Raw genomic sequence first — 18,719 nt, 5'->3', positions numbered from 1 at the left:
TTCTATCATGAGAACCAAGCATTTTATCCATTTTAGATCCAATAGGCGTATGTGTACTGGATGGTTTATAGTTCTTTAAATAAAGTTTGTTTTTTTTCAGCTTCTATAAATCTGCTTTGTGATTTTCTTGTGTGACAATTTATATTATCCTTTTTTATCAAAAAAAAAATCAAGTGGGTTTCTCCCTACAAGAATTGTTGGGCTGAACCAAGATCTCCTAAAAACATGGCCTATCTATTCATTAGAATAGCAACCATCTTCCTGCTCCTGCCTCTAAAGCAAAGTGGAGTCCAACACATGACATGAAGTACTACAATATCCCAAATCTACTCACCTGCAGAGTCATATCCTCTGTATTCCAATCTTTGGAGACCCTTGATAAGTCTTTCTAGGATCTCACGCCTGGTGCGGGGCACATGGTAGTTGAGGTAAGCAAAAATTCCTGAAGGGAAAAAAAGAAAAAAAGGAAACAAAGCTCAGTACAGATAGATAGCTGTGATTGATGTTCAAGTAGATTCAGGTCCCGACAGATGAAAAACAAGGAAGTTAAAATATGTGCTACAGCTCTCAGTCTACTGCTGACTGTAAGGCCTCATGCACACTGGCTGATTTTTCAAGTGTTTTTTCTACAGCCAGTAAACTGTCCAGCATGTTATCCTATGTGTCCATGCACACATAGGCTTTTATTGGCATTTATTGGCAGGGGCATTTTCAGGCTGGAAAACCCCCCGCCCCCAGAGCTACTGCATTTGAAGAGGAATTTTTCAGCTGTAACACTTCTCTAGCGCAGTTAAACATGGTAAAATGCAGCAAACCATGGCTAGGCGTGTTTTTTAAAGCAATGGACACGCAGCAATTTTCATTATACAGTAAATTTCTACATTTCCCCGTGTGTTTTGCTGCGGTTGCTGTTGTTGTCTGACCTGTGCTGTGTGGCTCCACGCAGACAAAACGAACAGCTTTTTATCTGTGTGTAACTCAGGTATGCAGTTGGCATGGCCAACTGCACATATGTGCTCCACACAGGCAAAACAACTCTCAAAATGGCAACTAAACAACTACACAATGACTATTCAGAGATGCATTGTGGGAACAAGGGAGTTAAAAACAGCAGAGTAGTGATTTTTGCTAAAAGAAAAACCAAAAAAAAAAAAAAAAAAAAACAGTAATGCAGCAAAACACAATCCTTACTCCATGAGCCATCCATAAGTATATAGTTTGGAAAGGCCTAGGTTAGTGACCAGGATTAGAATGTGGGGCACAGGACATGGCAGAACAGCGGAAGTGACAAATATTGCTCAGGTGGTCACACTGCAGAGCCCTGCAGAATTGACCTGACTAACCCCATCTTTTCCATTTCACATTTGTGAAGGTGCCCATCAATGCAAACGGCGGTTTTTAATCTACCTGACCTGAATTGGGAGTTTGTGGGTACGCATATCAGCCCTAATTGTCATCAGAATGGTAAAGATAATGGGGTTATTTACTAAAACTGGAGAGTACAAAATCTGGTGCAGCTCTGTATAGAAACCAATCTGCTTTCAGGTTTTATTGCCAATGCTTAATTGAACAGGCTAAAGTTAGAAGCTGATTAGCTACTTTGCACAGCTGCTCCAGATTCTGATTGCATCAGTTTTAGGAAATCTCCTCCCAATGAATAATCAAGTGTCAAGAGGAGAAGTCACATAGGGGGTGATTTGCTAAAACTGGCGCACTCAGAATCTGGTGCAAATGTGCATGCAGGGGCGGACTGACAACTCATGGGGCCCCCGGGCAATGGGGGATCATGGGGCCCGTGTCCTTGCCCAAACTCAAAAAAGCCTATGAAAAAGGTACAGGGGCATCTCATGGGGCCCCCTACTGACCCCGAGCCCTTGGGCAGTGCCCGAGTTTCCAAATGGTCAGTCCGCCCCTGTGTGCATAGTAGCCAATCAGCTTCAAACCTCAGCTTGTTCAACTGAGCTTTGGCAATAAAACCTGAAAGTGGATTGGTTTCTATGCAGAGCTGCAGCAGATTTTGCACTCTCCAGCTTTAGTAAATAACCCCCACAATGTCATCCAGCTGTTGACTGACAAATGGATCTGCACCTTTTGGACAGACCCACAGATAACCATCTATCGGTCATCCAGGATGAACAGTTGCAATGTCTATGTTCATTTTCAGGCCTTTGTCTATCATATGAATTTTTTAGGTCCATCAGGTTCAGTTTTCCAGTAGAGCTATTACGGTCTCCTCATAAGTCAGGTGCAGGTGGTATCTACCGAGTACACACAAACACATGCTTAGGTCTTTATGACCATTCAGTAAAAAGAACATTCATGCACTCATGTGAAACTACTCTTTAATCTTTATGTCAAGCTTCACCCTTTTTTCTAGGTGGTCCAATATAGACCTAGTCTGTAATAAGAAAGCTTACAGATTTGCTAATAGCGGATTGTTGAGATCTGTCATCTGCATTGAGATTAAGATGTCAGAAAGCCAAATAGAAAAGCCTTTTTGTTTAAAAGCAAGAAAGCTTACCTACAGCTTAATGCGACAGATATATAGAAGAGGATTTTGCTGACTTGTACTAAAAGCTGCAAGATCCTGGATTGTCAAACTCATCATCCATCAATAGTATCCACTAAATCAGGGGTCTCCAAAATGTTTAAACAAAAAGGGCCAGTTTACTGTCCTTAAGACTTTAGAGGGGCCACACTGTGACCATCAGGAGTAGAAAATGTCCCAGCATCAGTTGGAGTAAACAATGCCCCATCCTTGGTGTCATTGGGAGGAATTGTGCCCCATCATTGGTGTAATTGGACCCCATTGTTGGTGTCATTCGTAGGAATAGTGCCCCATCCTTGGTGTGATTGGTAGGAATAGTGCCGCATCATTGGTGTGATTGGGAGGAACTGTGCCCCATCACTGGCTTCATTGGGAAAAATTGTGCCCCAGCATTGGCTTCAATGGGAAAAATTGTGCCCCAGCATTGGCTTCATTGGGCCCCATTGTTGGCATCAATGGAAGGAAATGTGCATTATCATTGGGAGGATTTGTGTCCCATCACTGGTGTAATTAGGAGGAATTGTGCCCCAGCATTGGCTTCATTGGGAAGAATTGTGCCCCAGCATTGGTTTCATTGGGCCCCATTATTGGTGTCATTTGGAGAAACCGTGCCTTAATATTGGTATCATTGGGAGGATTTGTGCCCCATCACTGGTGTAATTGGGAGGAACTGTGCCCCATCACAGGTGTAATTGGGAGGAACTGTGCTCCATCACTGGTGTAATTAGGAAGTATTGTGCCCCAGCTTTGGTGTCATTGGGCCCCATTGTTGGTGTCATTGGATGGAACTGTGCCCCAGCATTAGCTTCAGTGGGAAGAATTGTGCCCCAGCATTGGCTTCAGTGGGAAGAATTGTGCCCCAGCATTGGTGTCATTGGGCCCCATTGTTAGTGACATTGGGAGGAACTGTACCCTATCTTTGGTGTCTTTGGGAGGAACTGTGCCCCATTCTTGGTGTCGGTAAAGGAAATAGTGCCACGAGAGCCGGATAAAAGCAAGCAAAGGGCTGCAGTTTGGCGACAACTGCATTAAATCATCAGAACAAGTAAGCAGGCTGGAGTCCTGGGTAAATGATCTACTAGTAAATTGGAGGATGAGATCAACCCTAATAAAATATTTTAGATAAGGGGGAAGAGTTACTTCCTTTCTTCTCACTTCTCGTCCCAAAAGCAGTAGGGGGAATGAAAGGAAACCTCCTCAAAGTGAGAATTCCCATTTTTGACAGCTGTTAGAATTTATTTCATCTACAATGTGTGTCTGGAAAACTTGGATACTCTGCCCCTCCACCTAATCCACCTCTGCCCCCACCTATGGCATCTAGTCTTTGCAAAACTCAAAAAAATAAGTGCAAGGTTTCCTTTTGCCCCCAGGCCTCATAGAACAGCCAACCAGCAGATCTGCCAGGGTACCGAATGAAGGCAGCCTATGTAGGCTGTATAGGTGGGAGCTGTGGTTTCCAGTAAATATAGCAGCACGTACAACATGAGAAAAGTAAGCTTTATAATGAATGTGGAAGCCAGCCAGACCGAGCACACTCTCTTTTACATCCAGACTAAAACTCCTTTCAGTAGACAAGCCCAACACAGAAAGACAGAGAGGACAGACCTGCTTCACACCAAAACATTTCAGTGCCACTCCTGACACATTGAAGTAGTTCTTCAAATATAAGGCAACATCTAACCAATTAAACTGACATTTATAAGTATCAAGTAATTAAAAGAAAATGAAGAGCTCAGAATTAGAATGAGCACACATCACGCAATAGATTTGTTATGAAGGTATTTGAGTGCTACTGTTCTAATTCATACCTGGCTCAAATAGATTGTCATCCCAGGACAGATCTGTGTTACTGATAGGATCACCAGGTAAAAAAAAACGGATAGGCAGATATTCAAACAGCCAATAAAGAACCAGATTACATAACTTCACTCTTTCATTTTAATGAATACTGGATTTTTATTGGTTGCCATGAGTCCTTTACCCTTCATATACAGCTCTAGGAACTCATTTGCCCTTACTGCCACCAAAACAGTAAAATCTATTTGCAAATTTGTAAACTGAACAGTTTAATCACCATAAGACCCAGGAGAACAGCTTCTCAACCATAAGTCATGTATGGAATGGCTGGTAATCAGCATAATTAGCTCTCAATCCCACACACCCAGTCACTTTGCTCATTAGGAAGCAGCTTTATTAACATGTAAGCCTTGAGGGTTATAGTCTAATTAATTAAAGAGAATATGTCTAAGTGGAAAAAAGATAAAGAGCACTTGCAGAACAGGAAAGTCTGTAGCAAATCTACAAAAAAGTGTTCCTCTCCTCCATAGGAAACAGGAAGGACTGATTTTCACTAGCTGTCCACAATAAACATAAGCACTGCTATACAGCCTATAGTTCTGGGTTCTCAATCATTTCAGACAAGAGCAGCTAATGATAATAAGCTATACTCTTCTCCAGAAGTCCTGAACAGGACATCAGCTTAAGGCCCCTTTCACAATAGCAGACTAATCAGGTCCATATGTCCATTTTTTAGGCAGGTCCATTCAGACCCTCCAGTCTCCTCTATTGAGCGGTGGATGTAAACGGACATGTGTCCATTTACACCCACCTACAGTGAGGAAAAGATGTATTTGAACACCCTGCGATTTTGCAAGTTCTCCCACTTAGAAATCATGGAGGGGTCTGAAATTTACATTGTAGGTGCATTCCCACTCTGAGAGACAGAATTAAAAAAAAAAAAATTCAGGAAATCACATTGTATGATTTTTAAAGAATTTATTTGTCTTGCACTGCTGAACATAAGTATTTGAACACCTAAGAAACAGCAAGAATTCTGGCTCTCAAAGACCTGTTACTGTGCCTTTAAAATGTCCACCTCTACTCCACTCAATCTTACTTAGTTGCGCCTGTCTGAGCTCTTTAAAGACACCTGTCCACCCCACAGTCAGTCAGACGCCAACTACTACCATGGGTAAGACCAAAGAGCTGTCAAAAGACACCAGAGACAAAATTGTGGACCTCCACAAGGCTGGAAAGGGCTACGGGGCAATTGCCAAGCAGCTTGGTGAAAACAGATCAACTGTTGGAGCAATTGTTAGAAAATGGAAGAGGCTAAAGACGACTGTCAGTCTCCCTTGGACTGGGGTTCCATGCAAGATCTCACCTCGTGGGATAGGACTGATGATAAGAAAGATGAGGAATCAGCCCAGAACTAGAAGGGAGGAGCTGGTCAATGACATGAAGAGAGCTGGGACCACAGTTTCAAAGGTCACTGTCGGTAGAACACTACGCCGTCATGGTTTCAAATCATGCATTGCACGGAAGGTTCCCCTGCTCAAGTCATCACATGTCCAGGCCCGTCTGAAGTTTGCCAATGACCATCTGGATGATCCAGAGGAGACATGGGAGAAAGTCATATGGTCAAATAAGACCAAAGTAGAACTTTTTGGTCTAAACTTCACTCGTCGTGTTTGGAGGAAAAAGGGTGAGTTGCATCCCAAGAACACCATCCCTACTGTGAAGCATGGGGGTGGTAACATCATGCTTTGGGGGTGCTTTTCTGCGAAGGGGACAGGACGACTGCACTGTATTAAGGAGAGGATGAATGGGGCCATTTATTGTGAGATTTTGAGCAACAACCTCCTTCCCTCAGTCAGAGCATTGAAGATGGGTCGTGGCTGGGTCTTCCAACATGACAACGACCCGAAGCACACAGTCAGGATAACCAAGGAGTGGCTCTGTAAGAAGCATATCAAGGTTCTGGAGTGGCCTAGCCAGTCTCCAGACCTAAATCCAATAGAACATCTTTGGAGGGAGCTGAAACTCCGTGTTGCTCAGCGACAGCCCCGAAACCTGACAGATCTCGAGGAGATCTGTGTGGAGGAGTGGGCCAAAATCCCTGTTGAAGTGTGTGCAAACCTGGTCAAGAACTACAGGAAACGTTTGACCTCTGTAATTGCAAACAAAGGCTTCTGTACCAAATATTAACACTGATGTTCTCAGGTGTTCAAATACTTATGTTCAGCAGTGCAAGACAAATAAATTCTTTAAAAATCATACAATGTAATTTCCTGATTTTTTTTTTTAAATTCTGTCTCTCAGAGTGGGAATGCACCTACAATGTGAATTTCAGACCCCTCCATGATTTCTAAGTGTGAGAACTTGTAAAATCGCAAGGTGTTCAAATACTTCTGTTCCTCACTGTACATCTGATCTGATCCTATCCACTAAAAAGATGGATGGTGATCCATTCCCCATCCGTCTAGTGGATCAGATATCAGTCAGATGTAAACGGACAGGCGGTTCATTTACATTCGATCTCCCATAGAGGACAGTGAGCTGTGCAAGTCTGCTCTGCATAAGCGGAGTGGACACGGACCAGTCATCCACATGCTCAGCAGACAGATCCCCCACTGAGCAAATAGACTTCAAACAGAGTCCGCCACATGTAGGGGACTAAAGCAGAGGTCTCCAAACTGCAGCCAGATGTGGCTCTTTGCTTGCCCCTATCCTGGCCCTTGGGGCACTATTCCACCAAATGATACCAAATACAGAGCACCATTCCCTATTGGCACCAATTAGGCACTATTTATCTAATTGATATTTACAACAGAGCCCTGTTTCTCCCATTAAACACAATGATGGGGAACTGGTGCCAGAGCATTTTCTCCTTTTACTGGCCATAGTCCAGCCCCCCCCCCCTAAAGCCTGAAGGACAGTAAACTGGCACTTTGCTTGGAAAGTTTGGAGACCCTGACTTAAAGTATCAGAAAATCATCATTCAATATAGTTAAATATCTTCAACTGTGATAATCTCTTATTTTTTTAATGGTTATTGAAGACCAACTCTGCACAAAACATGACTTCTAAGGCAGCTTCCAGTCTTAGGGTTTGGTCTGTAAAGACTCCCATAAAGTTAGGGCAATCGGGTTACACAATCTCAAACAAATCTAGGACCTGACCCTGAACGCCACTGATGGCGAATGCACAGCTACCTGTGATTATTATTATTATACAGGATTTATATAGTGCCAACAGTTTGCTCAGCGCTTTACAATATAAAGGGAGACAATACAGCAACAATACAATACAATACAAGAGGGTTAGGAGCTCCTTGGAGCTCACAAACTAAGAGGTAAGTGCATTGTGGCTCATAAAATAGAAAAAAAAAAACCACCACCTTGTGCTTATTTGTTAATGGAGATACACGGAAGCTGAAATGCAGTTGGACTGCGTAACCCATAGAATAGAGAAAAAAACAGCACACAAACAAAGAAAGGACTACCACAACCATGTTCCTCCACTGACATTTTGAAGCCTCACAGCAGCCCTTTTTCAAGATGAAAGAAAGGGGCCATGTAAGGCCCCAATATGTTGGTGAAGGAATGCAGTTTTGGGTCTTTCTTTGGCACTGTATTTATTAGGCCCACTGAGACCCATTATTTTATGGGTAACACAATATGACTGCCCTTCAGCTTCCCTGTCCCACCCAGGGGCGGACTGAGAACTCATGTGGTCCCGGGCAATAAGGGATCATGGGGCCCGTGTCCTTGCCCAAACTCAAAAAAGCATATGAAAAAGGTACCAGGGGCATCTCATGGGGCCCCCTACTGACCCTGGGTCCTCGGGCAGTGCCAGAGTTTCCAAATGATCAGTCCGCCCCTGGTACCACCATGAACAGATAAACACAACATTCAGCTCCAAGATAACACATTTTTCCAACCTTCTACTGAAAGTAATCACAGATAGTGACTGTCACACAATCCAGTACTAAATAGCTAAATGAGGACTCCAGTGGTGAGCGAATCCCATGGAACACACCTTTCCCCTTGATGTCAACCCCATTATGATTGTGGCACATTTCTTGTATATTCTCCTTGATATTAAAAAATAAACAGAGAAATGGGGAGTTTCGCTGTATTGAAATCTTGTCATAACCCACCTGCAACCACCCAAAACTGGAATTCAGCGAAGTTCACATTTAAAAATTATTTTATGACCACAATTATTGTTTTATATCCAGTGTAATAAGTGCTATGCCCCAGATAATGAATTTTTGAGGCATTTGCTTTTAGTGTACTATCTCAGAATGACTGGTGTGTCTAGGTAAACCTTCCTCATTCACAGTCAGCTGTAAACATGTCATAATAGGTCTGCAAAGTAGGAAGAATTTCTGTTTAGTGACATGTCAAGCAAGATTTGCCTGAGCCAAAGAAAGGTGTGTCAAATGCATACAAAGCAAGGCAATGACATCTGCATTCCTACCCAAAATTGCTTTGAACATGTCAAAGGTGTTGCCACAAATCTGTGTGACCTTTTGTACCCTCAATAAAACAAATTAAAGCCTATTTGTGAACTAGCAATCACACATGTATACATCGCAAGCTATTTAACATTGGGTTTGTTGCCATGTACCCTGCACCTGTAGCCGCTCTCAGCTTCACTCCATCCTATACAGGAAATGAATGGCATGGCTGCTTACTTGTTCCTTTCTGAAAACTCAAAGTGTAATGTAAAGAAGTGGGCTGGAGAGTTAATGTTCACTATTAACCCGTCTGTATTGTGCTAGTTGATCTTATCATTTGTTGTATACTAGATTTGAACACAATTGGTCCTAACAAAGGGGTACAGATCTCAGGGTTTGGGTTCTGCATTGTCTGTATTGTGCTAGTGGATCTTATCATTTGTTGTATACTAGATTTGAACACAATTGGTCCTAACAAAGGGGTACAGATCTCAGGGTTTGGGTTCTGCATTGTATGGCAATAAGAGGAAACTCTGTGCATGCTTTCTATCTCCATTTTTACTTTCCAATTGTTCAGAGTAGCTTACAATCTTCTCAAAGGCCTGTTCCAAATAAACAACTAAAAAGGTAAAGCAAGCCATAGATTGTGCAAATTTATTTCCTTCAACAACAGGTTGCAGGGGGGGGGGGGGGAATCGATTTTCCCATCAACACAGTCAGTGTTCATGGGAGAATCCCTCCTGCTGTGCCATTGTATTCTGATCACTGCTGCTGCTAGTGATTACATTAAAAAAAACAAAAAAAAACAAACAGGCTAGTTGTACTGAAGTCGATCAACAGATGATATCATCCAACTGTCATCCCTCCACTGTGGGAAGCCTTAAGCAGGCCATAGACGGGCCGTTCGGCCAATAAACGAAAAATCGGTTGCTGCCACCAACTTTCCAGCATGACTGCTAAAAATAAACGAGAAGATCCACGAAAAAACGGCCAACGGGTTGGCCCCACTAACGGCGTGAATATCTGACGATTCGGCCGATGAACGACCCGTCTATGGCCTGCATTAGTCTATATAAGTTAATTGGCTGCTGTCTACATTGGCCCTAGTATGTATAAATGTGAGTTAGGGAATTCAGATTGTAAGCTTTTTGAGGGCAGGGACTGATAGGAAAGTAAGATATATGTGTAAATTGATGGCGCTATATAAGTACCTGTAATAATAATACAATTATATATATATATATATATATATATATATATATATATATATATATATATACATACACACACACACACATATATACACACACTTCTTTATTAGGTACCCCTGTTCAATTGCTAATCAGCCAATCACATGGCAGCAACTCAATGCATTTAGGCATCTAAAACATGGTAAAGGGGACTTGCTGAAGTTCAAACCGAGCATCAGAATGGGGAAAAAAAAGGGGGGGGGGGATTTAAAGGACGATGAACGTGGCATGGTTGTTGGTGCCAGGCGGGATGGTCTGAGTATTTCAAAAACTGCTGATCTGCTGGGATTTTCACACACAACCATCTCTAGGGTTTACAGAGAATGGTCCAAAAAACAGAAAATATCCAGTGAGAGGCAGTTATGTGGACGAAATTGCCTTGCTGAAGTCAGAAGTTAGAGGAGAATGGGCAGATGATTTGAGATGATAGAAAGGCAACAGTAACTCAAATAACCATTTGTTACAACAAAGGTATGCTGAATACCATCTCTGAATACACAACACGTCAAACCTTGAAGCAGATGGGCTACAGCAGCAGAAGACCACACCGGGTGTCACTCCTGTCAGCTAAGAACAGGAAACTTGAGGCTACAATTCTCAGAGACTCATCAACAATTGGTCAATAGAAGATTGGAAAAACATTGCCTGGTTTGATGAGCCTTGATTTCAGTTGTGACATTCAGATGGCAGGGTCAGAATTTGGCATGAACAATAGGAAAGCATTGATCCATCCTGCCTTGTATCAACAGTTCAGGCAAGTAGAGTAATGGTGTGGGCAATATTTTCTTGGCACACTTTGGACCTCTTAGTACCAATTGAGCATTGTTTAAACACCACGGCCTACCTGGGTATTGTTGCTGAGCATGTCCTCTCATTTATGACTACAGTGTACCCATCTTCTGATGCTGCTTCCAGCACCATGTCACAAAGCTTAAATCATCTCAAACCTGTTTCTTGAACATGACAATTAATTCACTGTACTCCAATGGCCTCCAAAGTCACCAGATCTCAATCCAATAGAGCACCTTTGGGATGTGGTGGAAAGAGAGATTCACATCATGGATGTGCAGCTGACAACTCTGCAGCAACTGTGTGATGCTATCACGTCAATATGGACCAAAATCCTCAGAGGAATGTTTCCAACACCTTGTTGAATCTATGCCATGAGGAATAAAGGCAGTTCTGAAGGCAAAAGGGGGTCCAACCCAGTACTAGCAAGGTGTACCTAATAAAGTGACCGGTGAGTGTATATATCAAATGTTACACAGCAGCTCAAAGTTATACAAAAAGTTTGTTCCTTTAATTTCCTTTTATTCTAAGCCATAATACAATGAGGTTTCTGTAATGCTACAAAACCTTACAGTTTGTAGAAAAATCTGCACATGCCTCTATAATGAAAGGCAGAACCAGTTGAATGGAGCTGATTGATCTGGTTGGCCGTGCCGTGTCAGATTACACGCTGAAGCAATGATTGTGAGATTGAACCGCCTGGCTAAACTCCGGACAGCAATCAGTGCAATAAGTGCTTTTCAGCCTCTTCTACTTGGTTTAAATGCAAGATGCATTCATGAATCCTAACATTCTTGGCACTTATCCTGGTTTATGAGTCGGAAACAGAATTAGACACATCCATACAGTATAATAATATCAAAGTACAAATCTATACTTAGCAAAGCATAAGTGCATTAAAGGAAAGGCTTGTGACGCAAGAACACCAATATGATGTTTGCTCTGTTGAGCACCAATGCATTGACCCAGCCCTGTATTATCCTGAACAGCCACCTGCCAAGTCTTCACCAAGTGAAATATGGTGACATCAATTCCAACTTCTCTTAAAGCCCATTCACACCTATGTGTGCGTGTTGCAGTGCTTGTGATAATATACACACCTAAGTGTGAATGGGTCCTTATAGTTGGCCTTTAAACACACACTAAACTGCAGATCATACAGTAGATGAGAGTCAGCCATACAGAAAAGAATGGAATTTCTATTTAACCTCCCTAGCGGTATGATTATGTCAGTATTTCTGTGCTCAAAGCGGTACTTTTTTTTTGCATGGAAATAGGTTTTTTTTTTATTGTAGGCCTGTCATTTTTAGGAATAACTCACTGAAATCTGTCAGAACAAGAGTCTAGTAAACAACCCGGGTAGGATAAAACGTGAAACACGAAATCATAAATTATAATTTAATAAATAATCATAAAAAATATAATAATAATAAATGTAATTTAATAATATATTCAAACCAAAAACACTGAAATTTGAAATATAGTGCCAAGTTCGCAGATCACTGAGCAAAGTCGCAAAATCGTTTTCAGTGTCTGATGATGAATTTCCCCACGAATCATTATCACTCAATTCTGCAAGTGGTTCTGATTTACTATCGCTGTTCTCTAGCTGGTCTAAAACCGCTTTTGACCTAAAGGGACGCTTTTTGGATGCCATGGACTTTTCTCAGTTTCCAGGCAGAAAGAACAGTAAAAATGCAGGCAGGGCACAGGACAAAGCACTCGGGACAAAATGTACGTGAAATGGTTTGATACAGTAATGTTTTACTATGTGATTTTAGTGAATGTCACTTTTTGTCATTTTCAAATTTCCCGCCGTTCTGTTCCCCATACGTCCCGACGCTCGCAGGGGACGGAACCCAGATGACAGATGCCGGCATCTGCTAGATTACATTGCCGGGGACACTGCAGGAGGGACATCGTGGGAGCGCAGGACAAGGTAAGTGATCGAGGGATCCCGGAGAACCGGTCCAGGCTTGGGAAAGATTGCAACCATATGGTCAGGAACCACACAGGAGGCCTGACCGGCTGCTGGCTCAGCCTCTCGCGATCCCCTGAAAGCCTGAGCCTGCCACTCCTGCCCCCTACATAGCCCAGCACTCCTGTGAGCACCGGGGGAGTAGCAGAGCAGACAGCAGTGACGGACAGTCCCAGTTCTCTGCTCAAAGTGGCAGGAAGAACTGAGTGATCAGTGGTGTTTGATTGCTCAGTTCTCAGCTTTAGAGCTGGCAGGGAATTGATGCTGCATCAATTTAGGCAAGTATAATTTAAAGAAAAAAAAAAAATATTCACAAACTTCACTTATAAATCACACTGGACACTCCTGACCCATCAACATTCTCATCCCAACACTCTGAGAGAAGAATAGACTGGTCATGTTTGATTTTTACTGGTTTCTCCCCTGAAATAAGTCTAAAGCTTACCTTCATCCTTAAGGTAGGCCATACATGATTCATTTTTTTTTTTTTGTTCAACCAGCGGGTAATTGAAAATTTTTTTTTAACAGATTCCACCATCCACACATTCAGTGTGGATGGCGGATTCATTCCCGGTGAGCTATGATATTATGCCATATTTCTGCAGAATACAATGATCGTTGCATGCTATAACTATCGTATTGTTCAGAAATAACATGACAGGCTGGTTGTACACTGGTTGATCGATAAATCAAATTTTGTACAACCAGCCTGCCCATACATGGATCGAAATTTGGTCAGTCCCTGCTGAACCACCTTAAGTATAAACATTAAATGTGAGTAAGCTTGATAATGGATAAACCTTTCATCAAGTAGATCTTTAGGCGGTCATTTGTGCCTTTACTATCAGGCACCTTAAAAAAAAAATAAATAAAACACGACGCACTATCAAGCACGTTAAAAAAAACAAAACAGGCACTATCAAGCACCTTAAAAAAAACTTCCCCTATAACACTTTTTAAAAAGATACCTACATGCATGAAGCATTCAAAGACATTTTTTTCAGTGTAATTGAACAACCTAAAACAGTCCTTCAACCAGGATCAGCACTGGCGGGAGTAACAATCAAGTGGGCAGGTTAGCATCCTGTCCCAAATCGCTATTGTGCCCCTTTGTGTTAAGTGGATACTGGAAGCATCTATCAGTCTCTTATCCCCTCCAAAATGTTCTTGATGTTGATCAACTGCCTCTCAGGTTAGTAAGGCAGGTTAGTAATACATTATGAAATTTTCTTTCAACCATGGGTTGAAGGAAAGAAAATAGCTAATTTCCCCCATCGACACAGTCAGTATTGATGGGGGAATTGCTATGGTGCCGGCAGGGAGCCTTACCCACCATCAGAATACAATGACTGCCTGCAGTGATTTGGTGAAAACAACCCAACAGACTGGTTGTGCTGGTCGATCAACAAGCCTGACCATAGATGTTTCGAATTTCGATCCATTTATGGCTGGCTTAACTATCAACAATGATCTATTTAGCCATCTACAAAAGGAGAGATCTTCAGAATGACCACAAATGGAAGAAGCATTCTCCCTGGTGACCATCACACTAATGTACTGATAAACTAATTATTAGCAGGGGTTCCCATAGCCTGGAAAGCTATTTCAAGGATTCCTAGGTATTCAAGATGATGAGAGATACTCTGAAACATTAGATGACAGTTCCGCAATCTAACAATTTCACCAAAGATCTTCTGTCTATGATGCATCTACAGACACCACAATCGGCGGCTCATTAAGGAAAAGATAATGAACAGGCACATGAAAATATCTCATCATAGTGCTTATTTTCCCCATGATCAGCCAGCTCTGGAGTTTTCACATACCACCCTCAAGTCAAAACCTAATTAAGTATAAAACACTATATTGTAATTACTCAAAGGAATCCACAATGGCAACAAAAAAAAGCTAATTAATCCTGCTTGAAAATCTACTAGACAGTACTGAATAGTATATTCAAACATTCAGAAAAAAATCACTGACTACACTTCAAATATCTCCCCTATGCACAAAGCAAATAGCCATTTACTTTTTTTGTGACAAATGCCAGACAAAACAAGCAAGTAAGCACCAAAACTTCAGTGTAAATACAATATAATAAGATCAATGAGAGTCTACAAAGACCCCATGCAGGGCCCTGACACCAGGAGATATGCAAGTTCACAGCCCACACAAAAGACAAGACCTGGATTTCCATGAGGAATCCATTTATCTTACATATTAATTACAAAGGCCAATTAGTGGCCAGGAGTCCCTATGATATGTTAAAAGACATGAGGGCCAACAACAAACACTAAACCAATTACTGTATCAGATCTCCAGGACAGTATTTACTAACCTGAGCAAATGTCTTTTGTTTCTGCCTATAGTCAGCTAACAGGTTTCTCCATCCATACAATAGAGGTGAAAGGAGGAATCCCCCACCACCAGCACATTGTATATTGACAGAAGGATCCCTTTAAATGTCCCTTCAACTAAAATTGATCAAACTATTGACTTCTGTTAAAAAGGAGCAACCACACATTGATCACAATTTGGCCGGTCCTTGCTGAAGCTGGACACACACTAGTTACGAACATTCATGCAAAACAGTTCATCAGTACATTTGATGACTTGACGAATGTAATTCAGAGGTACAACCAAAAAATATTTGCTTTTAACGTTTGATTTTGGAGTGAATGGACTTTCCCAAATTAAAAAAAAAATAAATACATTCACTGTTACAAAAATAGTGCATTTGAGAAAAATTCTTCACTCTGCTCTTTAAAATTTACTAATCGCTGTGGTCAAAAACGAACATCGATTTGACCCCACTAGTGATTAGAAAATCAAAATTTTTATTTTAAGAACAACCATTTGAAAAAAAATTCTACTAGTGTATGGTCAGCTTAAAACTTTAACTCCAAACTTTCTGAAGGTACATAGAAAACGCCTTTATTTCCGATAAGAATCTCCAGCAGTGTACGTGACTTTGTTAGGACGGCAATGATGGATGAACAGAGAGGTGTTTGTGTTCAGAAAGCACACATCCTGAATAACAGGATCTGGATAGGAACCAATCTTACCTTTCTCTGCCTTCACCTACAAACTGAATTGCTCATCTATATATGAACAGACATCCCAAGAGATGCATTTTTCACATACAACTTCAGTCTAACATGGGACCAATAAAAGGACAGTGTTGAGAATATATAGAATGTGTTTTAATCCATGAGACCACAAAGTATGCCTACACACTAGGAACTCAAAGTCAACCTGATTGACAGCGTGGCCATTAAACTGCATTCCTCTACAAAGAGATAAAATCCTCAGGATGGGAAATTTCTTGTTTCTTAAACAAATTTCTAACTGTTCCTGTGGTGCTCACTTGGGAAAAATTGTTTGTATTCCACTGGCAACACAATGGCTAAAGCCAGCCATAGATGAATTGAATCTCAGCTGGTTCAGTAGGGACCAGCCAAGATTCGATCCATCTATGGGCAGGCTGATTGTACCCAAGTCGATCCAGGGATCAACTTGGGTACAACTAGCCTGTCGGATTTTTACATACGATTACTGCCACTAGCAATAATCATTGTGTTCTGCCAGCAGGGAAGGCACCCTGCCAGCAGAACACAAAAGCGCCGCAGGAGGGATTCCTTCATCAACATAGTCGGTGGTAGAAGGAAAGAAAAATTGATTCATCTATGGCCTGCCTTAGTAGTTAGAACTTCTGCCTGGCAGCACTAAGGATTTTGGTTCAATACCAACCAGGACACTAACAGCATAAAGTTTGCATGTCTCTTTGTGTTTGCATGGGTTTCCCCCCACACTCCAAAGCCAGGACATGATCAGTCTACAGCAGGGGTGGACTGACAACTCATGGGGCTCCCGGGCAATAGGGGATCATGGGGCCCCTGTGTCCTTGCCCAAACTCAAAAAAGTCTATGAAAAAGGTACCAGGGGCATCTCATGGGGCCCCCTACTGACCCCGGGCCCTTGGGCAGAGCCCGAGTTTCCAAATGGTCAGTCCACCCCTGGTCTACAGTAGTATAACATGCATCCTTTTGGGATGTCTGGCTACAAGAAGTTATAAAGACTTATAGTGGTTGTAAACCCTTACATATAACCAAGTGAAGTAACTGGCCTCACTTGTTACAGAGGTGAAAAAAATCCTCCTACACAAGTTGTACCTGTTTTGTCTTTTCTTCGTCTGTTTAAAGTGCTGAGTTTATAAAACTTGTCTGACAGTTCAGAAAAAAAGGGAGCAGAAGAGAAGAGAGATCTGAGAGCTTATCGGAGAGGAGGGACACCCGCCCTCCACACAGCTCACAAGAACAGAGCTGTGGCTGTCAATCTACTGGAGGTCCTTTCCCTGTCACCATTTTTCTCTTGGTGTCAGGAGAACTTGTCAGAAGTGATTCATGCTGATAGCAGAGGAATAAGACAGCAGACAGAAATGACACTTAGTGCTCTCAACTGAGGCAAGTACACCTTTTAGCAGGGTATGCTTTGTTCACATTTCATGTCCATCACTTTAAGTATTTTTTTTACATTAAAACATTCTCTGGATTAGGGAAGAGAAAACCTTGTGTGTCATAGGATCCCCCCAGCCCCTCCTTACTTACCTGAGCCTAGTCTTGATCAAGCACTGTGTCTGACACCAGCGGATCTCTCCCTTTTCACAGGGCAGATTGATAGCAGCAGGAGCCATTGGCTCCCACTGCTGTCAATCAAATCCTGTGATGCAGACAGCATACGAGTGCCCTAATAGGAAACAGCTTCCCATGGGAGCACTCGCTGAAGAGGAGGAACCAAGAGTCCCGGTGGGGAACCCCCAAAGGAGGAGGATCAAGGCTGCTCTATGCAAATCCATTGCACAGAGCAGGTAAGTAGAACTTGTTTATCATTTTTTTTTATGTGAAGGCTTACAATCACTTTAATACTCTGAACGAAGCATGGCAGTAATCTGACTGCCATGGGTTCCTGCACTTTGCCCCTACCTACTGCTCTGCACATAAATGTAGGATTTTATCAGCGAGTCTTTCAATAAAAAACATTATTTATTACTAAACAAAAAAAAAAAAACATGATAGATCACTAATGGTACTCAGTATAAAACCAGAACAACTCTGCACGTGACCACACATGTAGCAATCAATCCACATTTCTAAATGAAATGTTACAATGTAAAGTCATGTGAAGAAGTTTTAAGTCATTTTTTCTCCTGAGACTTCACCGCTGACCACTAAGGAACAGAGAACTAAGGAATATGGAACAAATGCTTTCCATCCTGTGTGGTGTATATTTCTGAATGGGTCATCCACTTCTTAACAATGAACACAATGGTGGTTTAATGTAGACATGAATGTCATCTGAAAGGTGACCTATAAATAAAATCACTTGTGTCAAAATCGCTGAAGGCAAGAAAGACACAGCAGTCATTCCAGCAGATGTGGCACAGATACAGATCACAGCGTCCAATACATTGTTACTGGGGAACGGTCAGCAGCAGCCAGACCAATACAAACTATCCAAAGGATCCAAACCGGACCTCAGGTAGAAAAGGAGGTGATATAAAAATTTACAGAGAGGTCATCCAATATCATACATTAAGCCAGTTAAAGGAGATACAACTGTGATTTGGTAAAGAATTGCAGAGATGTTAAAACCAAGGTAAAATCAACATGACAATGCAAACAGCTACAGGACAATGTACCTGAAATGCCAGTTATGTAAATTAGAACCAAGATTAGCCAACAGATATGGAAATGCATCCCAATAAATGCCAATAGTTATATGACAGCGTCTCAGAGATACTCATAGCTACACAATGGTGCTCTGGAGGTGCTCACAACTACATGAGGATGCCAACTACATGATGACGCCACAGAGATTATTATTATTATACAAAATTTATATAGCGCCAAC

At 41.9% G+C, this 18,719-nt stretch overlaps 1 protein-coding gene across 3 annotated transcripts in view; it reads right to left on the bottom strand.

Moving 5' to 3' along the window:
* Positions 1–18,719, bottom strand: part of LOC149454712 (glutamine--fructose-6-phosphate aminotransferase [isomerizing] 1) — a 71,063-nt gene that overhangs the window by 34,097 nt on the left and 18,247 nt on the right. For all 3 annotated transcript variants that reach the window (XM_089687206.1, XM_089687208.1, XM_089687207.1), the window contains exon 2: positions 335–442. In XM_089687206.1, coding sequence (XP_089543332.1) covers positions 335–442 — 108 coding nt within the window. The remainder of the gene's footprint in view (positions 1–334; positions 443–18,719) is intronic.

This window comes from Staurois parvus, unplaced genomic scaffold (assembly GCF_062004578.1).
Source record: "Staurois parvus isolate SC_StPar_1 unplaced genomic scaffold, SC_StPar_1.0 ptg000420l, whole genome shotgun sequence".
NCBI classification, from domain to species: domain Eukaryota; kingdom Metazoa; phylum Chordata; class Amphibia; order Anura; family Ranidae; genus Staurois; species Staurois parvus.
Note: the sequence above shows the minus strand (reverse complement) of the source record. Positions and strands in the feature narration are given on the sequence as shown.